Here is a 23449-nt window from a genome sequence, read left to right as displayed (position 1 = left end):
CCACATGGCTGCCCATTAGTAAAGATAATCAAGAGTTAATTTTGAGTGTCTGTTTGTATGCTTCAGAGGTCCAATAGAAAGGACACTGAACTTGGCATCAAGCTAGGCATTAATCCTATCCCTGTGGGATAGCCATTTAATCTCTCTGAGCCTCACCTATAAAATGGGAGTGATAATCCTCCTTTAATTCCCCGCCTCAAACAATATAAATAACTCTTCCCAGTCTCACGAAAGTGCTATGATCTATATCCTAATAATTTGTGTTTTATATTCTAACATGTTACAGTCTAGAATTCCTTCCAGTTTAAGTATTCTGATTCTGCAATTACTCTGGGTCTATTTTTTCTCAATAAACCAAAATATGTATATATGCCTCCAGTGTCCTCAAGAAGTCCATTATAGTATTTTGGTTTTTACTGCCAAAGGCCAATCTTTCTATTCCTTGTTAAGGATTTAATTGCTGCTCCCAGAGCACCAATTACAACAAACCACCCCCAAATTAAACAACCCCCCCCAAAAAAAACAAGTATTTTTTACATACCTAGAATTTGAATTCACTTGGGGAAATAAATATACCTTGCCTTAAAACTGTAATTCTATTCCTGGATATGTGCAAGTAGGCTAGATTTTTGTAAATTCAACACATCTTTTAGATCTACTCACATTTAAAGGGATCTTGTGGTGAATCTCTTAGGTGACATTGTGTTTTTATTTCATATGGAGACTTTACATTGTTTCCCTTCTCCCCCTCACAACATGAATGTATCTGTTCATTTACTACCAAGTAATCGGTTAAATCAGTATTTTACTCTTGCTTTATTATCTTAAAATGAGCCCCAGGGGCAACTGGGTAGCTCAGTGGATTGAGAGTCAGGCCTAGAGACAGGAGGTCCTAGGTTCAAATCTGGCCTCAGCCACTTCCCAGCTGTGTGACCCTGGGCAAGTCACTTGACCCCCATTGCCCACCCTTACCACTCTTCCACCTATGAGACAATACACCGAAGTACAAGGGTTTAATAAAAAATGAGCCCCACACATTGAATTTAATCTCCACATACAGAGAGGAAACTGGAGGCATGTGTGTTGGACAAGGGTGTAGGAGGCTGCGGGGAGCAGAGAGAGGAGGAACTGGGAGTCAAAAGACCTAGAAACTAGTCCCTATTCTGCTCCTGACCGATTGCCTGGCGTGGGGCAGATCCCTCCCAGCTTGGTGGGCTTTCGTTTCTCCATCTGTAAAGTCATAGCCAGGATCTATGATCTGTCACCAAGGAAACCCGTCTCCCTTTGCTCTTCTGTGATGCTGACTTCCACCAACCGCCCCAGGAGCCTTCTGCAGCCCTACCACGGGCCTGAAGAGCATTGAGGGAAGATTTCTGAGAGGAGTTTTTTTTGCTGGGGAGGGAGACACTGGTCAGTGATTGGTAATAGAAAAGCAGGTCATGGGATAAATGACTTACTGACTCATCTGTTAGACCTGAGTGAAACCACCCCCAAAGTCTCAGGTACATAATGTAAAAATGACATGTACAAAAGGGACACAATTTCTAATTACACAATAAAGAATAACCATTCACAAAACTGCAGCAAAAAGGATAAAATAATAAAAATTAATAGTGTCTCGTGAGATTTATTCTAAATTCTTTTTGAAAGGCTTATCAGGGATCTGATTGAGCTCTCTCTCTCTTTTCAAGCAGTCTCAGAGCTGGTAATTGCTCATCTTTCCAGATCTAGGTCTGACCCTGTGGGCTATCTGTGCCTATTTTCTGTATTTCTTGGTAAGGTCCCAATGAATAAGGAAAAGACTCATTATCTTTTACAGTCTCGATTTTGTTTTAGGGGAAGTGGTGGTTTGTGGCCAGAAATACAGTTGGACACCATGAAGTCAACTTTCTCCTTGATATTAAAATCTCTGATGCTGCCTCCCCCTGTCAGCCAGATGGTCACATCTTCTCTTTGTAGAAAGGAAAGCTTTCCAGGGCCTAAAGAAGGGTCTCCAAAGAAAGGATGAGGGAAGAGCAGCCAACTAGTTCCACAAACCAGGAAAAACAGTGGCAAGAGGGTTGGTTGTGGTGTCAGAAGATATGCATTCACGCCCCAAATCTGGTGGTCAGCAAAGCTTTCCCTGGGGATTCACTTTTCCCATCTTGTAAAATAAGGGGTTTGGAAAATATGATTTCTGGATTCCTTTCTAGTTCTAAATCTGCATTTGTTTATTTATTTATCTTTGTTTTGTTTGCTGTTATTATTTATTTTATTATATTATGTTATTAATTTTATTTATTTATTTATGAAAGGGAACAAATGGGAACCTTCTGCTTTGAGTGGGTTATTCCTCCGAGGATTTCCCTAGGCTAACATCAAACAGAATTTGAATGTGCTCAGTATAGCCTGGTGGCTCAGTGGTTTGAGAACCAGGGCTGGAAGCGGGAGGTCCTGCTTTCAAATTTAGCCTCAGATAACTTCCTGGCTGTGTGACCCTGGGCAGGTCACTTAACCCCCATTGCCTAGCTCTTACCGCTCTTCTGCCTTGGAACCAATACACAGTATTGATTCTAAGATGGAAGATAAGAGGGTTTGTTTTTTTTTTTAAGTTGATTTTGGTGACTCCGTTTCTAATATTTAAGGAATCCAGATAATGAGAAGGAAGGCTGCTGATATATTTCATTTTAAGGAATCCAGATCATGGGAAACATATACTTTTTAACAGAACCCACCAAGATTTGGTGGCAAAACTGTATCTAGTATGATCAAAGGGAATGAAAACATCTATGCTACAAGTGCCAAGAAAATTGCATATGGATTTGAATCCTGTCTCTTTTGGGTCCTGGATCTGTTGTTTCATCTCTGGACCTCCCTTTTGTTCTCTGTAAAATGGGAGAGTTTTTCAGATGAACTCTAAGGTCTCTTTTGGCTCTAACTCAGGGAGAGGTCCAAGATAAGGCTTTGGTACTGTCCTTGGCCTGTTCCCACCATATGTCATTGATTTTTTTTTTAATAACCCTTACCTTCTGCCTTAGAATTAATAGTAAGTTCTAAGGCAGAAGCGTGGTCAGGGCTGGGCATTGGGGGTCAAGTGACTTGCCTACACCCAGCTGAGATGAGATGCAAACCTCCTATCTCCAGGCCTGGTTCTCTATCCCTGAGCCGCCTAGATGCCCTTTTTTCCTTTTGCAAATAGAGTTAAGTGACTTGCCCAGGGTCACACAGCTAGGAAGTGTCTGAAGCCAGTTTTGAACTAGTCTTTCTGACTCCAGGCCCAGCCCCCTATTCATGGGCCACCTAGCATCCTCAGTGGTAGGTATTAGTTAAGGATTGCAGAGGCATATAGGGAAGTGATTTGTACTTTTGCTACATGGGAGCCCTGGACATATCTCGAAATGGGAATTATAGTAACTTGAAATCAGAAACTTTTCCTCTTTAGAAAGGCAATTGGCCCCATCAGACCAAATGCTGCCAGATTGTTTCATTTTCCATTTCTTATTCCCAAACAGATGATAACTAGAAGGACAAGAACAGTGCCTGCCCTTTAAGTGAATGAAATTGCAATGCTTTATTGAGGATTCAGACTCTGATGTCAGCAACAACAGGAGGGAGTGTTCCTATGGGCCGAGGGTCATCTAGGGAAGACCTCAGTCATTTAATTCAGGAGTTCTTAAAGGTCCACGGAGGCCCTTAGAGATTTCATGGGGTCTTGACCCGGAATGGGGAAAATAATCTATTTTGATTTTCATGAATCTTTGTAATCCTGTTTTATTTTATCCATTTCAAAATATTTTTCCTGAAAAGGGATCTATAAGTTTCACCAGACTGTCAGAGTGACCCATGATTAAAAAAAAAAAAAAAGTTAAGAAACTCTGGATAAGGGGCAGCAAGGTGGCTCAATGGATGGAGAGCCAGATCTGGAGAGGAGAAGATTTGGGTTCAAATCTGGCTTCAGATAATTCCTAGCTGGGTGGCCCTTGGCAAGTCACTTACCCTCCATTGCCTAGCCCTTACCGCTCTTCTGCCTTAGAACAAATACTTAGATTCTAAGATAGAAGGTAAGGGCTTAAAAAAAAAAAGAACCTCTGAATAAGATGAACACCTACTTTTAAAGATGAAGGAAGTTCTTCCCCCTCTGATTAATGTCAGAGATGAGAAGAGGTTGGTCTCCTGGCTCCTGAATCAGTGCTCTTTCCTGCTGGACTCCACTGCTTCCCATTTACAAGTTGCCACACGTTTTATTTCTTTTCTTTTTTCTTTTTTTAATTTAATTGACTTGGAATACTTTTCTGTAGTTACATGATTCCAGTTCTTTCCCTCCCCTCCTCCCTCCCCATTCCCAGAGCCAATGAGCAATTCCCCTGGATTTTAGGGGTATCATTGTTCAAAACCTATTTCCATATTATTACTATTTGCAATAGAGCCACACATTTTAAACAACTGATAGGATCAAATGGCAGGCAGTTAGGTGGTAAAGTGAATAGAGCCCTGGGGTTGGAATCAAGAAGACTCACTTTCCTGAGTTCTAATCCCACCTCTGACTCTTACTAGCTATCTGCCCCTGGGCAAGTCACTTAACCTTATTTGCCATGCATGGCTTCCTGATTTGTAAAGTGATCTGGAAAAGGAAAGGGCAAACTCGGGCAGTATCTTTGACAAGAAAATCCCCAAATTGGACACAATTGAAAACAACTGAATATGATCCAACGGCCCTTCAAAAGCTATGAACTCAAGGTTGATTCTTGGAAATGCTAGAACTGAGCTCTAAAGGCAAGAACTTTGATGACCTGGGAAAATAATGCCTTTGGGGCAACTGGGTGGCCCAATGGATTGAGAGCCACTATATCTATATCTATATATAGCAATATATATATGGAGAGAGAAAGAGGGAGGGAGAAGTCCTGGGTTCAAATCAGGCCTCAGAGACTTCCTAGCTGTGTGACCCTGGGCAAGTCACTTACCCCCCATTGCCTAGCCCTTACCACTCTTCTGCATCAGAACCAATACATCATATTGATTCTAAGGCAGAAGGTAAGGGTTTAAAAAAAAAATAAAGAAGAAAATAATGCCTTCACTGAGTATATGAGCAAGGGGACAAATCAGAATTGAATGATAGAGTCAATTTTTTCTAATTGACCAAAGCTTTTTCATTCCCCTTCTCCCCACTAAATATTGCCTTCCTCTCTCCATAAAGACTGGCCCAAGCTCCTGCTTTTTGATACAGTAGTCCGTCTGCTAAAGTAGAAGATTCTTCCTCAAAGGAAAGGGAACCTGTGATCTTCTGCTGTGAGAGGAAGCTATTCTATTCTCACATGAAAAGGATGGTTGCATCAAAAGCATTCTTCCTGAGAGTCCAGAAGAAAGACTTAGAATTAGAGTTTAAATGGTTTAAGAAATAGTTGTGGCTGATCCATACTGAGCGAATTCAATAAACATTTATTCAAGTTAAGCACTGATGATATAAGGCAAGATTCCACCCTCCTCCACTTCCTTTCATGATTAGTAAGGTCAGTTTCCCCAAGACACCAAGGAGCTCCTACACTTGGAAGAGGCAATACTATATCCCTTCCACCATGAATATCATCAATAAAATGCCCATTCTGTCAGTCAACAAGCAGTCTCCATGGGGATTTCTTGGCAGAGATATTGAAGTGATTGCCATTTCCTTCTCCAACTCATTTTATAGGTGGAGAAACTGAGGCAAACAAGGTTCAGTGACTTTCCCAGAGTCACACAGCTGAGCCTTCCTGACTCCAAGCCCAGCCCTCTATCCACTGCACCACCTTGTTGTCCACTCCCTTCCCCTCTAACAGTCTATAATTCTTATCTGTATTATAATCTTTTTTCTTTTTAACCTTCCATGTAGCTTCTGTTCCTAGTTACTTGGACTTGAGCATTCACTAAAGAACTGGCCACACATTGTCAGAATGTGAGTGATCAAGTGATCCTCCCTCCTTTTCTTTTCCAGGCACTTTATATGTTCTATGCCTTGGCTATAGTATGTGATGACTTCTTTGTTCCATCATTGGAAAAAATCTGTGAGGTAAGTGAAAAGAAATTTTGAGTGTTTTGTTGAAATAATTTGGGGAGGATTTGGAGAGAAACAGAATTTTAGATGAAAGAGATAGAAGATTCTGACTTAGAAAATTTTCCCATTAATTTTTGTCCAATGATATCTCTATACTACTCTCCTACTGTCTGCCCTGCTTAGAATCCCTCAGTCTGGGTTTCAGTGTGGTACATTAGAATGTACTTAAAAAAATAATATTTTATGTTTTCCCAATTACATGTAAAGACAATTAGCATTCTTTTTTTTTAAGATTTTGAACTCCAAATTCTCTCCCTCTCTGAGACAGTAAGCAATTTGTGATAGATTATATTGGTGTGATTGTGCAAAACTTATTTTCATGTAGTCATATTGTGAAAGGAAACCACAGACCAAAAATAAAACCCCACCAAAAAAATAAATAAGATTTAAAAATAGTATTCTTTGATCTACATTCAAACTCCATCAATTTTTTCTCAGGAGATAGATAGCATTTTTCATCATGAATCTTTTGGAATTATCTTAGATCATGCATTGCTGATAATAGCTATCATAGGCTATTGCTATTACGAGGAACAATGTTCCCTGGTTCTGCTCACTTTGCTTTGCATCCATTCATGCAAGTCTTGACCGTTTTTTTCTGAAAACGTCCTCCTCTGCATTTCTTATACCTCAATAGTATAGAATGCCCTTTTTTCAGATTTTAGAGAATGGATAGAAATTCAATAGTTTGAGTGGGGCTTGGGGGGAGAAAGCAGGGGCAGGCACCCGAGGACTAGGAAACAACATGAACAAAGTCATGGAGGGAGGAAGAGTGCAGGATATGCACAAAGAATAGCAAGTCCCCCAGAGTGGCTGGAACACAGAGTATATAAAAAGAGGTAGCATAAATAAGAGTAGAAAGATAGAAAAAAAAACACAAGATTAGAAAGAACTTTGACTGTCAGGCTAAGAGATTTATTGGGAGGTGGTGGAAAGACACTGAAAAGTTTTGAGCTCTGCATGTGGTGTGTGGAAGATGATTGGCAGATATGAGATGTTTGTGGTAGGAAGTTGGGAAGGGGAAAAGGATGCAGAGAAAATGGAAGCCTCTACTCTGCCATATCCTTGACCCCAAATGGCTCTACATACCACTGGGCCAGCAGAGTGGATGCCCAATTACAGGTTGGTCCTTCTAGATGGAGGAATTCTACCTGGTTCTTATAAACAAATGCATTCAGTAGTAGACTTCAGTAGCAGCAATGCAATGACCCAGCACAATCCAGAGGGACTTAGGAGAAAGAATGCTGTCCACACCCAAAGAAAGGACTGTGGGAGTAGAAACACAGAAGAAAAACATATGATTGATCACATACTTCTATGGGGATATGTTTAGGGTTCTGATGTTACTTTATTGCAAATATGAATAACATGGAAATAGTTTTTGAACAATGATACATGTATAACTCAGTGGAACTGCTTGTCAGCTCCAGGAGGGGGGAGGAAAGGGGTGGGGACCATGAATCATGTAACCATAGAAAAATATGGTAAATAAAAAAATAAAAACAAAAATAAGCATTCAGATGTTTAGGCTCCTGTGCAAACTGATGCAAAGTGAAGTGAGAAGAACCAGAACGCCATGGTGCCCAGCAACAGCAATGTTGTAATGCTGATCAGCTGTGAAATACTTGACTACTCTGATCAATATAATGATCCATGATAATTCCAAAGGGCTCATGATGGGAAAAAGTTATCTACCACCAGAGAGAGAATTGATGAATTTTGAGTGCAAATTGAAGTATAATTTACTTTTTTTGTTTTTTCTTATGATATGGCTCATCTGGGAGCTAGCATGTTTTGTGTGATTTCACATGTATAATCAATATATTGTCTTAGTGGGTGAGAAGCACTAAGATAATATATAAATTGGGAGGAAGAAGAGAATCTGGAACTCAAATTTTATTTATTTGATGTTTTTTTAATTTTAATTTTTTAATTTTTTTCCCATGGTTACATGATTCTTGTTGTCTCCCTCCCCTCTTCTAGAACTTGAAATTTAAAAAGAAAAGAATGTTCTAAAATAAATAATGTGATTGGGAAATGTCTGTGAATTTAAAAAAAAAGTATTCAATGGAATGGGAAGGTGTCTTGCTAAATAGACTCAAATATTGACCTGCCTTGGGGGCAGCTGGGTGGCTCAGTGGATGGAGAGCCAAGCCTAGAGATTGAGATCCTAAGTTCAAATTTGGCCTCAGACACTTCCTAGCTGGGGGTCCCTGGGCAAGTTTCCTAACCCCCAGTGTCTAGCCCTTACTGCTCTTCTGCCTTGGAACCAATATACAGTATTGATTCTAAGATGGAAGTTAAGGGTTTTAAATATATAATATAAATATATATTCATATTTATATCAAATATATAAATATACTACATATTTAATAGAAATACATATCCATATTTATAATAAAATATATTTCATATATAAATTATATCTATAAATATATTATAAAATATATCATTAATATGAATATGGATATATATTTATATTAAATATACTTACCTATGAAATATATTTATATGATATATTTAATATAAATATACCCACGTTTATATTAAACATCTTCTATAAATATAACATAGTTAATATTAATACACATTTATATTCATATTAAATATATGTGTATTTAATAATATATTGTATATTTTAAATATACATAAAAATATTTTTGTGGGGTTTTATTTTGGGTCTGTTTTCCTTCACAACATGACATATATATAATAACCCCCCAAAAATATATACTATATATATAACCCCCCAAATATATATATTGACCTGGCTTTGTTCTCCCTATGCATAGTTAAGCCACTGAATCTCATGAGGGACAAGACTCATCTTTTGAAACTGATAGTGCCCTGACTGGGGGCAAAGTGTGTTAGAGTGAGAAGCAACAGCATATTAGACCATTGAAAACACACAGGCCTGGGAGTCAGGAGACCTGGGTTCTAATCTCAACTGTGTTGCTAGCTCTGAGTCTTCATTTTCTTCTCTATGAAATGAAGAGATTGGGCCCACCGATCCTTCTCGGCCTCTAGGGTCTATGCTATTAGCTCATTTGCTCTAGGCCTCGGGGCCTACCACTCTGACGTGTGCCGGGCCTTCGGTGGACTCCAGGGCCCAAGGCCGGGGTGGGTTAGTTGAATTCCCTTTTCTGGGCAGCTAACATCCTGGGCTTTCCCTTGTTTGTTCTGCATGCCTCATCTCAGGACATACCCATCCCCTAAGGCCCGAGATAGCTTGATGGTTATATGGGTATCTGTGTTTCAGAAACTACACCTGAGTGAAGACGTTGCTGGAGCCACGTTTATGGCAGCAGGAAGCTCGACACCGGAGCTGTTTGCTTCTGTCATAGGTAAGAAATCCCCTCTTACTCTCCCCAGCACACAGTGAGGCTCACAGTCCAAGGGCCGGCCCCCGGCCCCCAGCTCCTCTCAGCCTCTCTTTCATCATCTGAAAAATGGAACTGATGATGCTTTTCCTGCCCACATCACAGAGTTTTTGTGAGAGGAGTTCTTTATAATCCTTCAGGCTGTATAGAAATGCAAGTTGTTGGTTTAGCTGGTGGCCTAGAGATGGGAGGTCCTGGGTTTAAATCTGACCTCAGACACTTCCCAGCTGTGTGACCCCGGGCAAGTCACCTAACCCCCATTGCCTAGCCCTTACCAATCTTCTGCCTTGGAACCAGTATATGGTATTGATTCTAAGATGAAAGGTAAGGGTGTAAAAAAAAAAAAAAAGTCACTTTATGTTCACATTATGTTCCTTTTCAATTTAGTGGAACTAACAAGGCCTGCCTTGCTTCCTTCCCTCACTGTCATTATTGTAAGAATTAAATTAGATAATGCATAAAAAGTGATTTATAATCATAAAGTACTTTATAAGCTTAAAATATAATCCTAGGATCTCTTCCTTTGCAACAGAGATTCTTAGCCTGCCCTCCACCAACTTCTCAAGAGATTCATGGAGAGATTTCAGAGGTTCTGGGACTTTGGATGGAGAAAAAAATTACCTTTCCCCCCCCCCCCCACTAACCAATGATTTTCCTTGTAATCCTATGTATTTAATGTTTAAAACATTCTTCTCAGAAGGGGTCAGTGGCCTTCACCAGACTGCCAACGAGGCCCATGACACCCAAAATCGTTAAGAATTCTTGCCCCAGAACATTTCTTAGAATTTAATCGGTTCTTGTCACCCTGGAGTAGTTGAAGCTCAGGCCTCTCTCTAAGTCAGAAGGGTGAGCTTGGTGACCTGGTAAGATTCCTGACAATTTAGGCCTATTTTCCTCAATCTTCTCCTCTTTCAAGAGGTCAGACATTTACCATCCCCAACTCCATCTTCTCATCTATAAAAAGGAGGTGAGACAGTGACAGCAGACGACAGCTATGTACGTTGTAGTGACGAGGGTGCTGGAAAACACACCGTGTGTTCTCGGACCCCCCAAGTGTCTCCTTGACTTTCTCTTTTCAGGTGTATTCATCACACACGGAGATGTAGGGGTTGGGACCATCGTGGGCTCTGCTGTTTTCAACATCTTATGTATAATTGGAGTCTGTGGAATATTTGCAGGACAGGTCAGTGATTTTCCATATATGTTATTGTTCATAGTCTGTATTGCATTAGGATTAATTTATGGGACCTTTAATTTTTGAGCTAAGGGTACTATATTGGAAAGAGAATTTATCAAGAGAACAGAGATTTGACTTCTAGACCTAGTCCTCCTTCTACAAACTAGGTGTGTAAAATCCTTGTATAATTTTTTTCACCTCTCTAAACTTTAATTTCCTTCAAAAAGTAGATGGAGTGTCTAGATTGGATGACCTCTAAAGCCCTTTCTAACTCCGATATTCTAGGGGGTCTTTTATTTCCTTTCAGATCTTTCTGGAAGGGAGACTTCTCTCCCTATTGAAATCCTTACCCATTTTTTAAACTTGATTTTTAAAAATCTATGATTCCTCTGGTGTATACATTCTTTCCACTAATGCACCTTGCAGATGTCACAAATCCTTTTTAATGATTTCATGAATTTAAATGGCAAAAAAATTCATCTATAACTCAAGCAACCCTATCAGTATTTGAGCTTCCACACATATTGAAATCTCCTGAGTATTAGGGTCAAGATGTCACTGGAATCCATCAGTGGGATGGAGGAAATTCTATAAAGTTTATTCTTCTTCCAGGAAATCCCCCTATATCATAGTTCAGGTCTTCTCATGTCTAACATCTGAATATACTCCAGATTGTCAATGGTCTCCCAAACTGAACCCAGAAATCCATTTGTGACCAAGCCAAGATAGGACACAATGGGACTTTCACCCTGGATGCTATCGTTCTTTTAGTTCAGCTGAACATCACGTTTGTTCTTTTGCCTAATGATTCATATTGAGTTTATAATCTATTAGAGTAGGTCTTTTTCACATCAACTCCTTTCTGGCCATGACTCCCACATTCAATACTTGTGCATCTGATTTTCTGAATGCATTATAGAACTTTACATTTAATCCTATTAAATTCTATTGTGCTAGCTTCCTCTCACAAAATAATTGTATTATATCATCCCATCCTTACACCTCTTAAGTAGTATATATGTAAACGATTGCTGTTGATGGCAGTCTATTCTGAAATGTTTTGGGTCGCATTTCCCTCAACTCATTCCTGCCCAATGGGACCCCAATTTTTCTTATACCTGATTACCCAGTTGTTTGTAGTGCAAAAGAGTCATAGATAGGGATATAGAAAAATTAGTCATAGAGGAAGATATAGAAAAATTATATTTACAAAGCAGATTTGTTCTTATTTTCATTCAATCAATAAATATTTGAGTTTCTACTATCCTATCCCAATTCAATTCAATTCAAGAAGCTAAATGCTTTCTGAGAGCAAGGCTCTTTGTCATATCTTATGCCAGTGCCAGGCATTTGGGGACATAAATAAATAAAAATTTCTGTTCCAGATTTAGTGGGATTGAGATGATCTGAAAACATGGTCAGTCTCTATCATTTATTGACTGTAGTACCCTACAGCAAGTTAGTCCCAGTTTCCCTCTATCCTAAAATGAAGATAATGACGTTTATATTACTCATTTCATAGAATTACTGGGAAATGAAATAATAGAGAGAGAGAGTGATAATATGGAAATGCAAGCTATCGTTGATGTTATTCTGTGATTCAGTGAATCTTTAGAGGGGAAGAGACCAGAGAAATCCATAGGGGCTACACATGGCAGATTGTTAAAATGGTAGACACCTGGGACTGAGAACATGCCTACCCCTGGAATAATCCGCTTACTTTCCAGAGCTTGAGATTTGAATACTCAAAGAAATAGGTGACTTTTATGAGTACCACTTATGAATATTACTCAGTTTCACTTCATTCCCCAAATACAATTAAGAGAAAAGGCACGCTTTAAAGACTAACAGCTAAGCTTCTTTTGCTTCTTTTGAGAGGCAGGATTAAAGTGGTATCTGCGAGACGTGTGTTTTCCCCTGAACACTGGTTTGGTTCTAATTATGCAAATAAGAACCTCTTGGAGCATCCTCTCCCTCCTTCTCTCTAAATAAGAGGCCGTGGAGGAGCTAATTTCTCTTTTTTTTGCAGGTGGTCAATCTGACCTGGTGGGCAGTGTGCAGGGATTCTGTATATTACACTCTGTCCGTCGTCGTTCTCATCGCGGTGAGTTTCTCCACCTCTCTAAGTTGAGAGTCTTTGACACTTGACTCAGTTGGGATTTACTTCCTTTAATATTTGAAGGATGTGTGGTTTCCTGGTTGTGAGTACTCCCTTCACTAAGGAAGACAGTTCTTCTTTTAGCTTAATAGATGGTTTTTGAGATTGGCCATGTTTGAGAAATTTTTTTATCCTGTATCTAGACACTCCAGACTTACCTACAATAGTTTTCAGATGGCAGAGGCTGAGGGGCCCTGCTCCCCAGTTTGCAGTCACATCTTCCAGAGCTCGTTTGCCTTTGGCTTCAAGCCTTAGCCTTAGCCTTCAAGAACCCAAGATCACCTCCTTTCTATGAAAGAGTTAGTGCAGGATTGTAGCAGAGGCCTTGGAAATACAAATTAAGAAAGAGAAAGGGGGCATTCCACCAAACACACTTACATTTTATAATCTTTAGTGACCACTGACATATTTCTCCATTAGGAGAAATAGCATTGCAATATTCAGGAGTCATTATTCAACCATATCAGCCATTCCGTATATAGTGGAAAATCTAGAAGAAAGCTAACAGCAAAAACAATCACTTTCCAAACAACCAAGAGATGTCAAAAAGTTCAGGTCCCAAATTCATATACTTTTCTTATAAAGTATCTTTCTCTGAGAATTTATTGACTCTTACTTTATACATGGTTCTATCAAATATTGTTATTACATTTCCACAAACAGATTAGAAAAAAACTATAAGGACTACAAGAGGCAGGAAAAAGAAATAAAAAAGATTGAAAAGATTATATAAGGCAGATATAACTCAAAAAAGTATAGAAACTTGGAATCATTTATTATAAGAGCATATGGGTTCAACTAAGCAGCACAGTGGATTGACAGCCAAGTCTAGAGATGGGATGTCCTGGTTCAAATCTGGTCTCAGACAAAGCCTAGCTGTGTGACCCTGGGAAAGTCACTTAATCCAACCCTAATTGCCTATCCCTTATCACTCTTCTGCTTTGGAACCAATACTCAGAATTGATTCTAAGGCAGAAGGTAAGGGTTTAAGAAAAAGTGATTGAATATGTTCATTATCTGTTTAAGAAGGCAAGGAAAAAACATAATGTATATACTTTTTTTTTGCTTTTGAAATTGGGTCTCTCCATCTTCTCTAGGCTGAAAATTCAGGAGTCACTCATAGGCCCTATCTCTCTACTAATGGTATGGGAGCTTTGACCTGCCCTATTTCCAACCTGAATCATATCATCTCTTTTTAGATAACCCAGTGGCCTTTTCCCAAGGGCTCACCATATTGATGCTGGACTTAATGTGAATACATAATAAATTTAGCCCATTGCAGCATGGGACTCCAATGCCCAAGAGATCCATCAGCCCCAGATTCCCTGGTAGCAGGAATTATTGGAATATATCACATACACCTAGCATGCAATGTATTTTAGAATGAGTTCCATCCCAAGTGGTTAAAATAAAATTTTGCCTCTTGAAAGGATAAACTTCAGTCATCTGGAAATGGTATTTATACAGCTCATTCCTGAAAATGCTAGTGATTTCGTGATTTTGAGACCATAAAATGGCAAAGAGCCCCCTAAGTTTAAAGTTCATTGTATGCCCAGAATCAATACCTCTAAAACAAAATGGTAGACCCAGAAAGTTAGGCAATCCTATAAGAAACTAGTCCTTAAAGTCAATTCCCAAGCGTTTAATACGTATTTACTATGTACTAGGAATTTTCTAACTTTTGGATATACAAAGAAAGATAAAAAGACTTCCTGCCAGATATCTAGGAGCTGACATTCTAAAAGGGGAGATGACATGTAAATAATAATAAGAGACATAAAATATATATATATAAAGAATGGATGCAAGGTCATCTCAGAAGAGAATACATGAGCTCTGAGGGGACTGAGAAAGGACTGGAGAAAACAACATTTGAGTTGATTCTTGGAGGAAAATGAGAAAACTAAAAAGTAGAGATGAATAAGATGAGCATTCTAGGAAGGGGGAATAGCTAATGTGAAGAATCAGTCAGGCAGATGAAGTTGTTATTTTCAAGGAATAGCAGGTAATAAGCCTGGGTCATAGAATGTGTGGAGAGGGATAAAGAGACCTGGAAAGATCTGTGTCCCTGAAAACTATTGGGGGGACAGTATGGTGCAATGGAAAGAAGCACATATCTGAGTTAGAAATCCTGGGTTTGAATCCTGACTCTGCTTTTTATTCTCTATAAAACATAACCTGTAAAATGTTGGTAAGACTTATTAGAGTTTATATTTATCATACTTAATCTTTGAGAACCCCAAACCAAATAGGGGAGCAATAATTAGGTGATAGTTAAGGTCCCTTTAGCTCTAAGTCGAAAAAGTACTTTGTAATAAAGCCTGGTAGGGCAGATTATAAACCATAATTCCAATGGTCTGTTGCTATAAAGGTTACAAAAATAGGTGGCCATTTCTGTAGGTTACACTCCAAAAGAGAGGTACTATCTCCAGTTTGCAGAAGCTCTGTAATCATGCCCCTAAAGTTAGAGGCTGGACCTTTATTAAGGAGGAAATCCGGTGCATCTAAGGATTTGGGGCATGTGATGAATTATATGATGAATATATCATCTGAGAGTCACTGCCAGGAAGCCTATACGTGTACCACAAGTCTCCTGTCAATTTGAAATAAGCCAGCCAACTTTGAGGGGAAAGATGGTAAATTTTTCTCTTAGTATTTTCCTAGGATTGTTTTGTTCTGTTTTTGTAGGTGGCATGATATAGTGGAAGGAGCCCTGGATTTGGGGGGACTTAGATTCTAATACTGACTGTGATTCTTTATTTGAATGACTTTAGCCATTGTACGTACGTATCTTTGAATATCTGACCTTAGACAAGTCTTCAGATTTCTTAAGTCCTCAGTTTCCTAATCTTCAGAATGGGAGACCTGGACTAGATGATCACTAAGGTCCCTCCTGGAGCTAACATTCTATGATTCTTTCAAAACAAACAAATTCAAATAACTTTTCCTTTTTTGTTGTTTTTAATATGTTTTCTTTGCATCCTCATTGCTTTGCACATAGTAGGCACTAAATAACTGTTTATGGTTGTCTTGAATTTTCTTTTAATTTCGTGATTTTTTTAAGCCTCTGGTCAGATGAGAACAATAATTTTCTAGTCAACTACAGCAGATTTGTGAAATACAGTGATGCCTGAATCATTTCTTTTGCATGTAATTGGGTTGTATTTTGCAAGTCTTACTGCTGTCCTGAGTCTCTTATAGGATCATTTAATATAACTACAGAGCTGGGAAATAATAAAAGCTAATAAGAGTTAATATTTGTAGAGAGTGGTGGTTCTCAAAATGTAGTCTGGGGTGTCCTTTGACATCCTTTAAGACCTATCAGAGTTTATATTCATCATACTTAGCCTGTGAGAGCCCAGAACCAAGTCGGGGTGGGGTGGCTGGGCAGTAATTAGGTGATAGTCCCTTAGCTCTAAGTCAACTAGTCCTTTGTAATAAAGCTTGGTTCGCCAGATTATAAACCATAATTCCAATGGTCCTTTGAGTGTCCTGGAGACCCCTTCAAGGAGTCCATGAGGCTAAAACTATTTTCAGAATAAAACTAAGATGCTTCAATTTCTAAAAAGGTAGATGTTGGCAGATATAACCCATATAAACAAAAGGTCTTTGGGCAGGGGTTGGGGAGGGTAACTTCATATCTCTGAATAACTTTTTTTTAACCTAAATGGTTTATTCTTTTTGTTGGTGGTGGTGGTTACATTAAAATTCCCAAGTATCTTCCTACCTTCCCTCTCCATACTAGAGAAGGTATCAATGGCAAAAAAAAGTATGTATATATAATTTATGTGTTGTGTTTCAATTTATCAGTTCTTTCTTTGGAGGTGGACAGTCACAAGTTGTTCTTCAAACATTAATCGTGTAGCTGCATATAATAGTCTCCTCATTTCACTTTTCATAATTTCATTTAAGTCCTTCATATTTAGATAGATAGATAGATAGATAGATAGATAGATAGATAAATAGATAAATATTAACCTGCTCATGATTTCTCATAGTGCAATAGTATTCCATCACGATCATTTGCCAAAACTTGTGTAGCCATTCCCCAATTGATAGACATCCCCTTTATTTCCAGTTTTTGGTCACTTCAAAGCTAGCTGCTATAAATACTCTGTAACATATAGGTTCTTTTCTTTTTTCTTTAATCACCTTGAGAAACAGACTCAACAGAGGTATTTCTGGATCTGCGGGTATATACCATTTTATAACTCTCTGGGCATAATTCCAGACTGTGAAAAAATTTAAAAGTTGTCCCAAGACCAAAAAAATTGAAAACTATTGGTAGAGAGAGAGCATGAAGGTTTGAATGCTAGGAGTCTGAATGGAAATGGACCAGATGACATTCTGGGAATGCCCCAAATAGCCAGAGATGAGGAGCATCTCTCAGATGCAAAAGAAGGAAGCTATATATTGCAGGAAGTTTCTTCTAGCTCTAACATTCTATATTGTATCATGTGTAACTTTGAGCCTGCTTCTTCCTAAGCCTCCATTTCTCCATTTGGAAAAATTGAAGGAGGTGAATTAGATTTCTCTTGAGATCAGCATGAGCTCTACCTATCAAATGAAAAAATGGGAACAAATTATCACTAAAATCCCTTCCATCACCAACCTACTATGTTCTTATATTTTGTGCCCTAAGGTCCTTTCCAAATCTAACATTCTGCAAATCTGTGATTCCTCGCATGCTATATAATCTATGTCATTTTTTATGGTGAATAATGAGCATTTTTCCCCATCTTTGCCTTCCAGTTCATCTATGATGAGGAAATTGTGTGGTAAGTCTTTACAGTTTGTTTTTAACTGTGGTATAGGTTTTTTTCCCCATGTTTCTCTTTTGCTAGGGTTTCAGATCCTTTATTAGCTCCATAAATCTTTTCCCTTTGATGAATGATAAAAAAAAAAAACAAAAAAAAACTTAGCAAAATCTCCCTTGAAAATAAAAGCTGACTATGTTAAACAATTGTGACTTTGTTCTTTTTTTTTTACAAATAGAAATAAAATTCTTTAATACTGGCTCTTTTTTTTAATAGAGTCTAGTGCTATTCAGGGCACTGTTCAGGTGGTTAAGAAATATTCTTAGGGCAACTGGTACAGGACAATTCAAAATCTGCACACCAAAAATGACAAAATTTTAGGAGGAATACTAATTGGACCAACTGGCTAAAAAAATTCAATTCCCCATCATCAAAGGCAATGTGGCTTAATGGAAAGAGCATCGACCAGACAATCAAGATGACACTAGCCTACGATGAAAATAATAATAATATTTATGTATCACTTTATAAATGTTATCTCTTTTATCTTCACAACAGCTTTAGGAGGTACTTGCTATTATTATTCCCATTATAGATGAGGAATCTGACAAAGGTTAAATGATTTGCTCAGGGTCACATAATCAGTAAGAGTCTTGAGACTGGATTCAAACTCAAATCTTTCTAACTCCAGGCCCAGTGTTCTATCCATTGTACCACCTTAACCCCCTTATAGCCGAAGTTTGCAACACATTTTCCTCCCAATTCTGCAAGATAAGGAGGGAAAATTTTTCCCTCTCATTTTACAAATAAGGAAATTTAAGCCCAGAGATAGTAATTTATTTTCTTGAGATCTCAAAAAAAAAAAGGTAAGTGATGGAACTGGGACTTGAAATTGGGTCTTCCAAGGCTAATTCCAGTGCACTTTCCATTATATCATTTTACCTCTGAAACTAGACATTGAAGGAAAGGTATATACCTATGTTGGCAGAGTAGTATCTCTCTCTATGGTATAGCATGTAGTGGTATAGTGTTAATTTATCCAAAAGTTCCCTGGACCAGTGAAGTCATAGGCTCAGTATTTGTCCCTATTATCTGCCAGGGTAGCGGTGACCCTTGGGTTACTGATGGCTCTAACAGAGATGCCAATTCTGGTGGGCCTGCCAAATTCTGATAGGTCAGTTTGACCTATCAGGGTCTGTTACTCATTAGCACCGTGATCATGGACAAGCTTCTTTGCATGAAACCTCAATTTCAAATCTTCCAAAGTATTGGTAAATGGCCATATGTGCCTTCTTGCTCCAACATCCTATATTCTGTGTTTTCAAAGAAAGTATTTTTTTTCTCATCAATGGTCATAATCATGGATCTGACCTATGCAAGAAAGGGTATTTCTCAGAAGTCACATCCTAAGGGTTTTCCTCTACTTACCAGCCACTTGTCCCATGTACCTTTCCATTTTATACCAACCAGTCATCACATTCATTTCTGGGAATTTGGGCCCCAGCTTGTCGTGTAGCCTGGAGCCCAACAAGACTATTGATAGAACTGGTCCAAACTCAGAATCTTAAGGAAATCATTGTTCCTTCTTAGGGTTGGATTAGGAGAAGAAGGAAATTGGTAGAGATTTTAACCTGACCCTTAAGCCAATTCTGGGATTTGGTATAGGTAGAAAACAATTCTAGGTTCCTTTCTCTCACACTTTGCCCAAATTTCAGCTAGTATGGAGAGCTTTGTGGGGTTTCTGATAGCCTGGAATTTAAAGAAACTGAATCTTGGCTAAGAGTAAGGAGAAAAGAAAAGCACTCAAGCTTCCTTTTCCCTTCTCCTTCCTCTCCTCCCTGGCCCATCCAAGTCATGGATGATAAACCTTTTTTGGAAGACAATAGTTTTGAGTAGGTCCCACAGTGTGACAGCCTGACAACATCCCAAACTCATGAGATTCTGAGCTCTTAGCAACAGATTATGTAGCTGATTGGCTACACCCCAGGAAGTAACACTACCATCCTCAACTCTGAATTGACCGAGATTCCATATTGAATAGCAATGCAGCATAATAGGAAAAGTACAGAATTTAAAAGTCAGAATATGCAGGCTCGAGTCCCAGTTCTGCCATTTGACTGTGGATAAAATATTCTTCTAGATCTCAGTTTCCTCATCTCCAAAATAGAGATAACAACACCCTATGCTATTGACCTGACAGTTTAGGAGGAAAACACCCTGTAAACTTTGTAAACTGAAAATGTTATTTTACTATTTCAAGGATATGTGATTTTATTCATAGAGTCATTCCCCGCACCCCATCCATAGATAGGTTTAAAGAATTACTGTGCCTCAAAAAATTCATTATCTTCTGTGCTTAATTAACTTGATGATAAGCATCTCCGGTCTTTGTCTTTCTGGTCCTCCAAGGAGAGACGTACAGCCCATTATTGGTCCATACTTGACAGTAGTTCTAGCTTGCTAGGACCCACCAAGATTTACACCTCTCTGATTTAGGCCTCAAGACCTCAGGGTTACCCTCAGAGCATGGAGAGACATGTGGGTCTGGCACATAGCAGGGACAGGGACCAGGTCTGTGGTTTTATTGGTACAAGGAACTGCATCTTTTCTAAAACTTAGGGTCTTAGAGCAGAATGTAGAGCAATGAGAAGTTAATGCCTTGGGGCAGCTAGGTAGCACAGTGGATAGAGCACCAATCCCGGACTTGGTAAGGACCTGACAAGGGTTCACATGTAGCCTCAGACACTTCCTAGCTGTGTAACCCTGGGCAAGTCACTTAACCCCAATTGCCTAGCCCTTACCGCTCTTCTGTCTTAGGGGCATGCAAATACAATTCTATATGTGAATCCTCAGAGAATCAGACAGATAAAGTTCAGAGATGTTTGTCACCAAGTTAACCACAGCATATAATAAATAGTTTGAACCCAAGTCTTCCTAGCTCTGTGGTCAGCTTTCTATCCATTCTGACAACTCTGCTGTCTCTATCCTTGCACATAGTCAACATTTAATTGAAAAAGCAGTAATCTGGTGGCAGAGTAGATGAAGCACTGGTCTTGGAGGCAGAAAGACCTGAGTTCAGATCCAGCCTCAGAAATTTCCTAGCTGTGTAACCCTGGGCAAATCACTTACCCTCTCTTTGCTAGTAGAGAAGGAAATGGCAAACCACTCCAGTATCTTTGCCAAGAAAATTCCAAGGACAGAGAGGTCCATGGGGTCATGAAGAGTTAGATACAATTAAATAATAATAATAATCTGTTTAGTTAAATTATCTTACCCACCAGATATCAACCAAAGAACACTACTTTCTACATGAGGACTTTAACGATTCCCAAGCTTCTCGTGCCCCCCGCACCCCAAAACCACCATGTATCTCTTTTGTATAAGTGTACATGCTATGTCCCTTGATAGTATGTAAGATCTTCGAAGGCAGGGATCCTTTCTCCTTTGTCTTTGTGTGACTAGCATAGCAAGTGCTTAATAAATTATTGAATTGTAACATTGCATTAATTCACATGTGACTTTATCTTTGGAATATAAGAACCCCCGGACAGCATGATTAACTACTCTCCTGTTTCTTTCTTTGAGGTGGGAAGGTCTGGTGCTCATCATTATGTATGCATTTTATATACTTATCATGAAGTAAGTTCTGGATCTTTTCTCTGTTCCATGTTATTTGGTTTTGTGAGTTCATTTCATCCTGTAGCCTTCTAGGTGACTCAGAACCACCCCTGTCAGACATTTCTGTCACTTGGGGCGGGGGGACACAAAGGCAAATAATGGAGAAATTGATTGGAGAAGGGGGCGAGGTTGTTGGGAGGGGATGGGAATAATATTTCCAAAGGGTCTAAGGGAAATCATGCTGAATGGGTAGTTATTGGGAAGTAGAGAATGGTACTGAATGAGGATTATTGGTCAGCATAATTCTCTACTTCCTCTCTTTTTATTTTGCCTCAGAGTCATAAATTGATTCAAAAAAGCTTTTACTCCCCAAGTTCAGCGGCTTCCCCTTTTTTTCCCTACCTTATTCCTCAAGAGAAGCTGCCCCTAAAAAAAATGGGCAATTTCAAGGACAATCATAGCCCCAGGATCTTACCTCCTTCAAGGGCAAAGAAGTCCCTAACCAGCCCTAGGCTTCTTTCTCTAAAGCAGGTCTGACTTCCCTCCCCACCATCCCCAGGTAGAACTCCTCTAGTGCCAGCTCATCACAGATTCCCAGGCATGGTATTGTTTTATCTTGCCCACTTGTGCTCCCCCTGGAAATAAAATCCTCTCCAATGGTTTTTGTGAGGGCAGAAATCACTCCCACGATGGCTTATGAAAAAGGTAATAGAGAAATGTAGGCATTATGAAGTAAACAGTCCCAAATTATCTCCCTACAGAGGACATTTAAACTGGGAGGCTGGTCTTAGGTGCTCACCTTGCAAATTAGAAAAGAGAAGGTAGCTCATGACAGATGCAGGTGTCAGGAATGCCTTCATGGAGGGGGAAAAACTGAATTTGTAAGTCAGAGGACCTGAGTTGCAATCACAAATTTTGCCACTTATTCCCTGTGTGACTTTGGGCAGATCACCTCCCTCATCTCTAAAATGAGGGGTTTAGGCCAGATAACATCTAAAAACCTTCTGACTCTAATGTTGGATAAGTCTTATTATCATTTTAAAAATCCCTACTGAACTTGCTACTCTAAATCTCTTATTGCCACAAAAACATTCTGCTTCTCTTTCTATGTCATGAGATCATCAGGAGTGATATGCAACCCACCTATGGAACTGGAGGTTAGAGGGTGGACGGTTATTTCTTGTTGTCAATCATAGCATATTTCCCCCTCTCTTGGCCTTTTTTAGGTACAATGTGAAGATGCAAGCCTTTTTCACCATCAAACAAAAAAACATTGCCAATGGAAACACAGTGAACAGTGAGCTGGAGGATGGTAATGATTACTATGACATTAGCTATGATGATCCTTCCGTGCCATTGCTATGGGAAGGTAAGGCTGAGCAGACAGGAGTTGGAGGAAATACTGAAATACAAGAGCTCACACACAAATCCCCCTAAATTATCATTGTATCACGATGGACTGTTACATTCAAAATCAATGAGAACTACTGGGATGTTTGTCATGTTACCTGAGCTTTGGAGCTTTTCCTATGGGGAGGGATGGAGGGACAACTCGGGATCAGAGATTAGAAGAGAAGACTTGCCATCAAGTCTTTGTGAATCTTTCCAAGCTTTTCTAGAAAGGTCCAAGGGCCTTCTTGGCAGTCAACAAATTTTGTTATCACATCTCACTCAATAATGAAGGAATAAATTAGGAGACCTTTGAAAGAAAAAGCATTATGGTACAATGCAAAGAACATTGGATTTGGAATTATAAAGGACTTAGGTTTAAATCCTAACCCTGCCATTGGATAGTTTTGGGTAAGTCACTCAATTTGCTGCTCTCTAAGACAAGGGGAAGATGAGCCCTAAGATCTCTTAAAACTTTAAATCCTATGGTCTTGTAAAGAGACATTAGGATGTGGGGAACTTAAGAAAGTTATTTCTGGCTTAGAATTTGAGGTAGAATTGTTAGGCAAGGAATGATAGATAGATCGATCTATGGGCTTTTAGGTCTGGGAATGGGTAGGAATATTAAGGTCAGTAGGGGACCAGAGAAGGGAAGCCTTGTGAGTTTAAATCCTAGGTCTTTGAAGAACTGTACCCTCTTCAGCCCTTAGAGAGCCCCCAGAAACTGTACCTTTGTCTTCAGTCTTGGCCTTCTTGTCTAGAGAATGCGGTGAAATCTTTGCCTTTAAGCCCCTCATCTGTCTTTTCAAAGACTTTTGGGTATCATTGCCATCTCCCAAGTCCTCATCCTTTCTAAGAATCTGTGAGATTTGCCAAGCAGCTTCTGCTAGAGGACAGGC

At 39.2% G+C, this 23449-nt stretch overlaps 1 protein-coding gene across 1 annotated transcript in view; it reads left to right on the top strand.

Moving 5' to 3' along the window:
* The window catches only part of SLC24A4 (solute carrier family 24 member 4), a 275567-nt gene that overhangs the window by 175305 nt on the left and 76813 nt on the right, over positions 1 to 23449 (top strand). The window contains exons 4-10 of the mRNA XM_044659999.1: positions 5951 to 6025; positions 9331 to 9415; positions 10531 to 10634; positions 12658 to 12732; positions 17539 to 17564; positions 21129 to 21182; positions 22388 to 22530. Of these exons, the coding sequence (XP_044515934.1) occupies positions 5951 to 6025; positions 9331 to 9415; positions 10531 to 10634; positions 12658 to 12732; positions 17539 to 17564; positions 21129 to 21182; positions 22388 to 22530 (562 nt within the window). The remainder of the gene's footprint in view (positions 1 to 5950; positions 6026 to 9330; positions 9416 to 10530; positions 10635 to 12657; positions 12733 to 17538; positions 17565 to 21128; positions 21183 to 22387; positions 22531 to 23449) is intronic.

This window comes from Gracilinanus agilis, chromosome 2 (genome assembly GCF_016433145.1).
Source record: "Gracilinanus agilis isolate LMUSP501 chromosome 2, AgileGrace, whole genome shotgun sequence".
NCBI lineage: Eukaryota > Metazoa > Chordata > Mammalia > Didelphimorphia > Didelphidae > Gracilinanus > Gracilinanus agilis.
The sequence above is the reverse complement of the archived record's forward strand: the minus strand, read 5'-3'. Positions and strand labels throughout refer to the sequence as shown.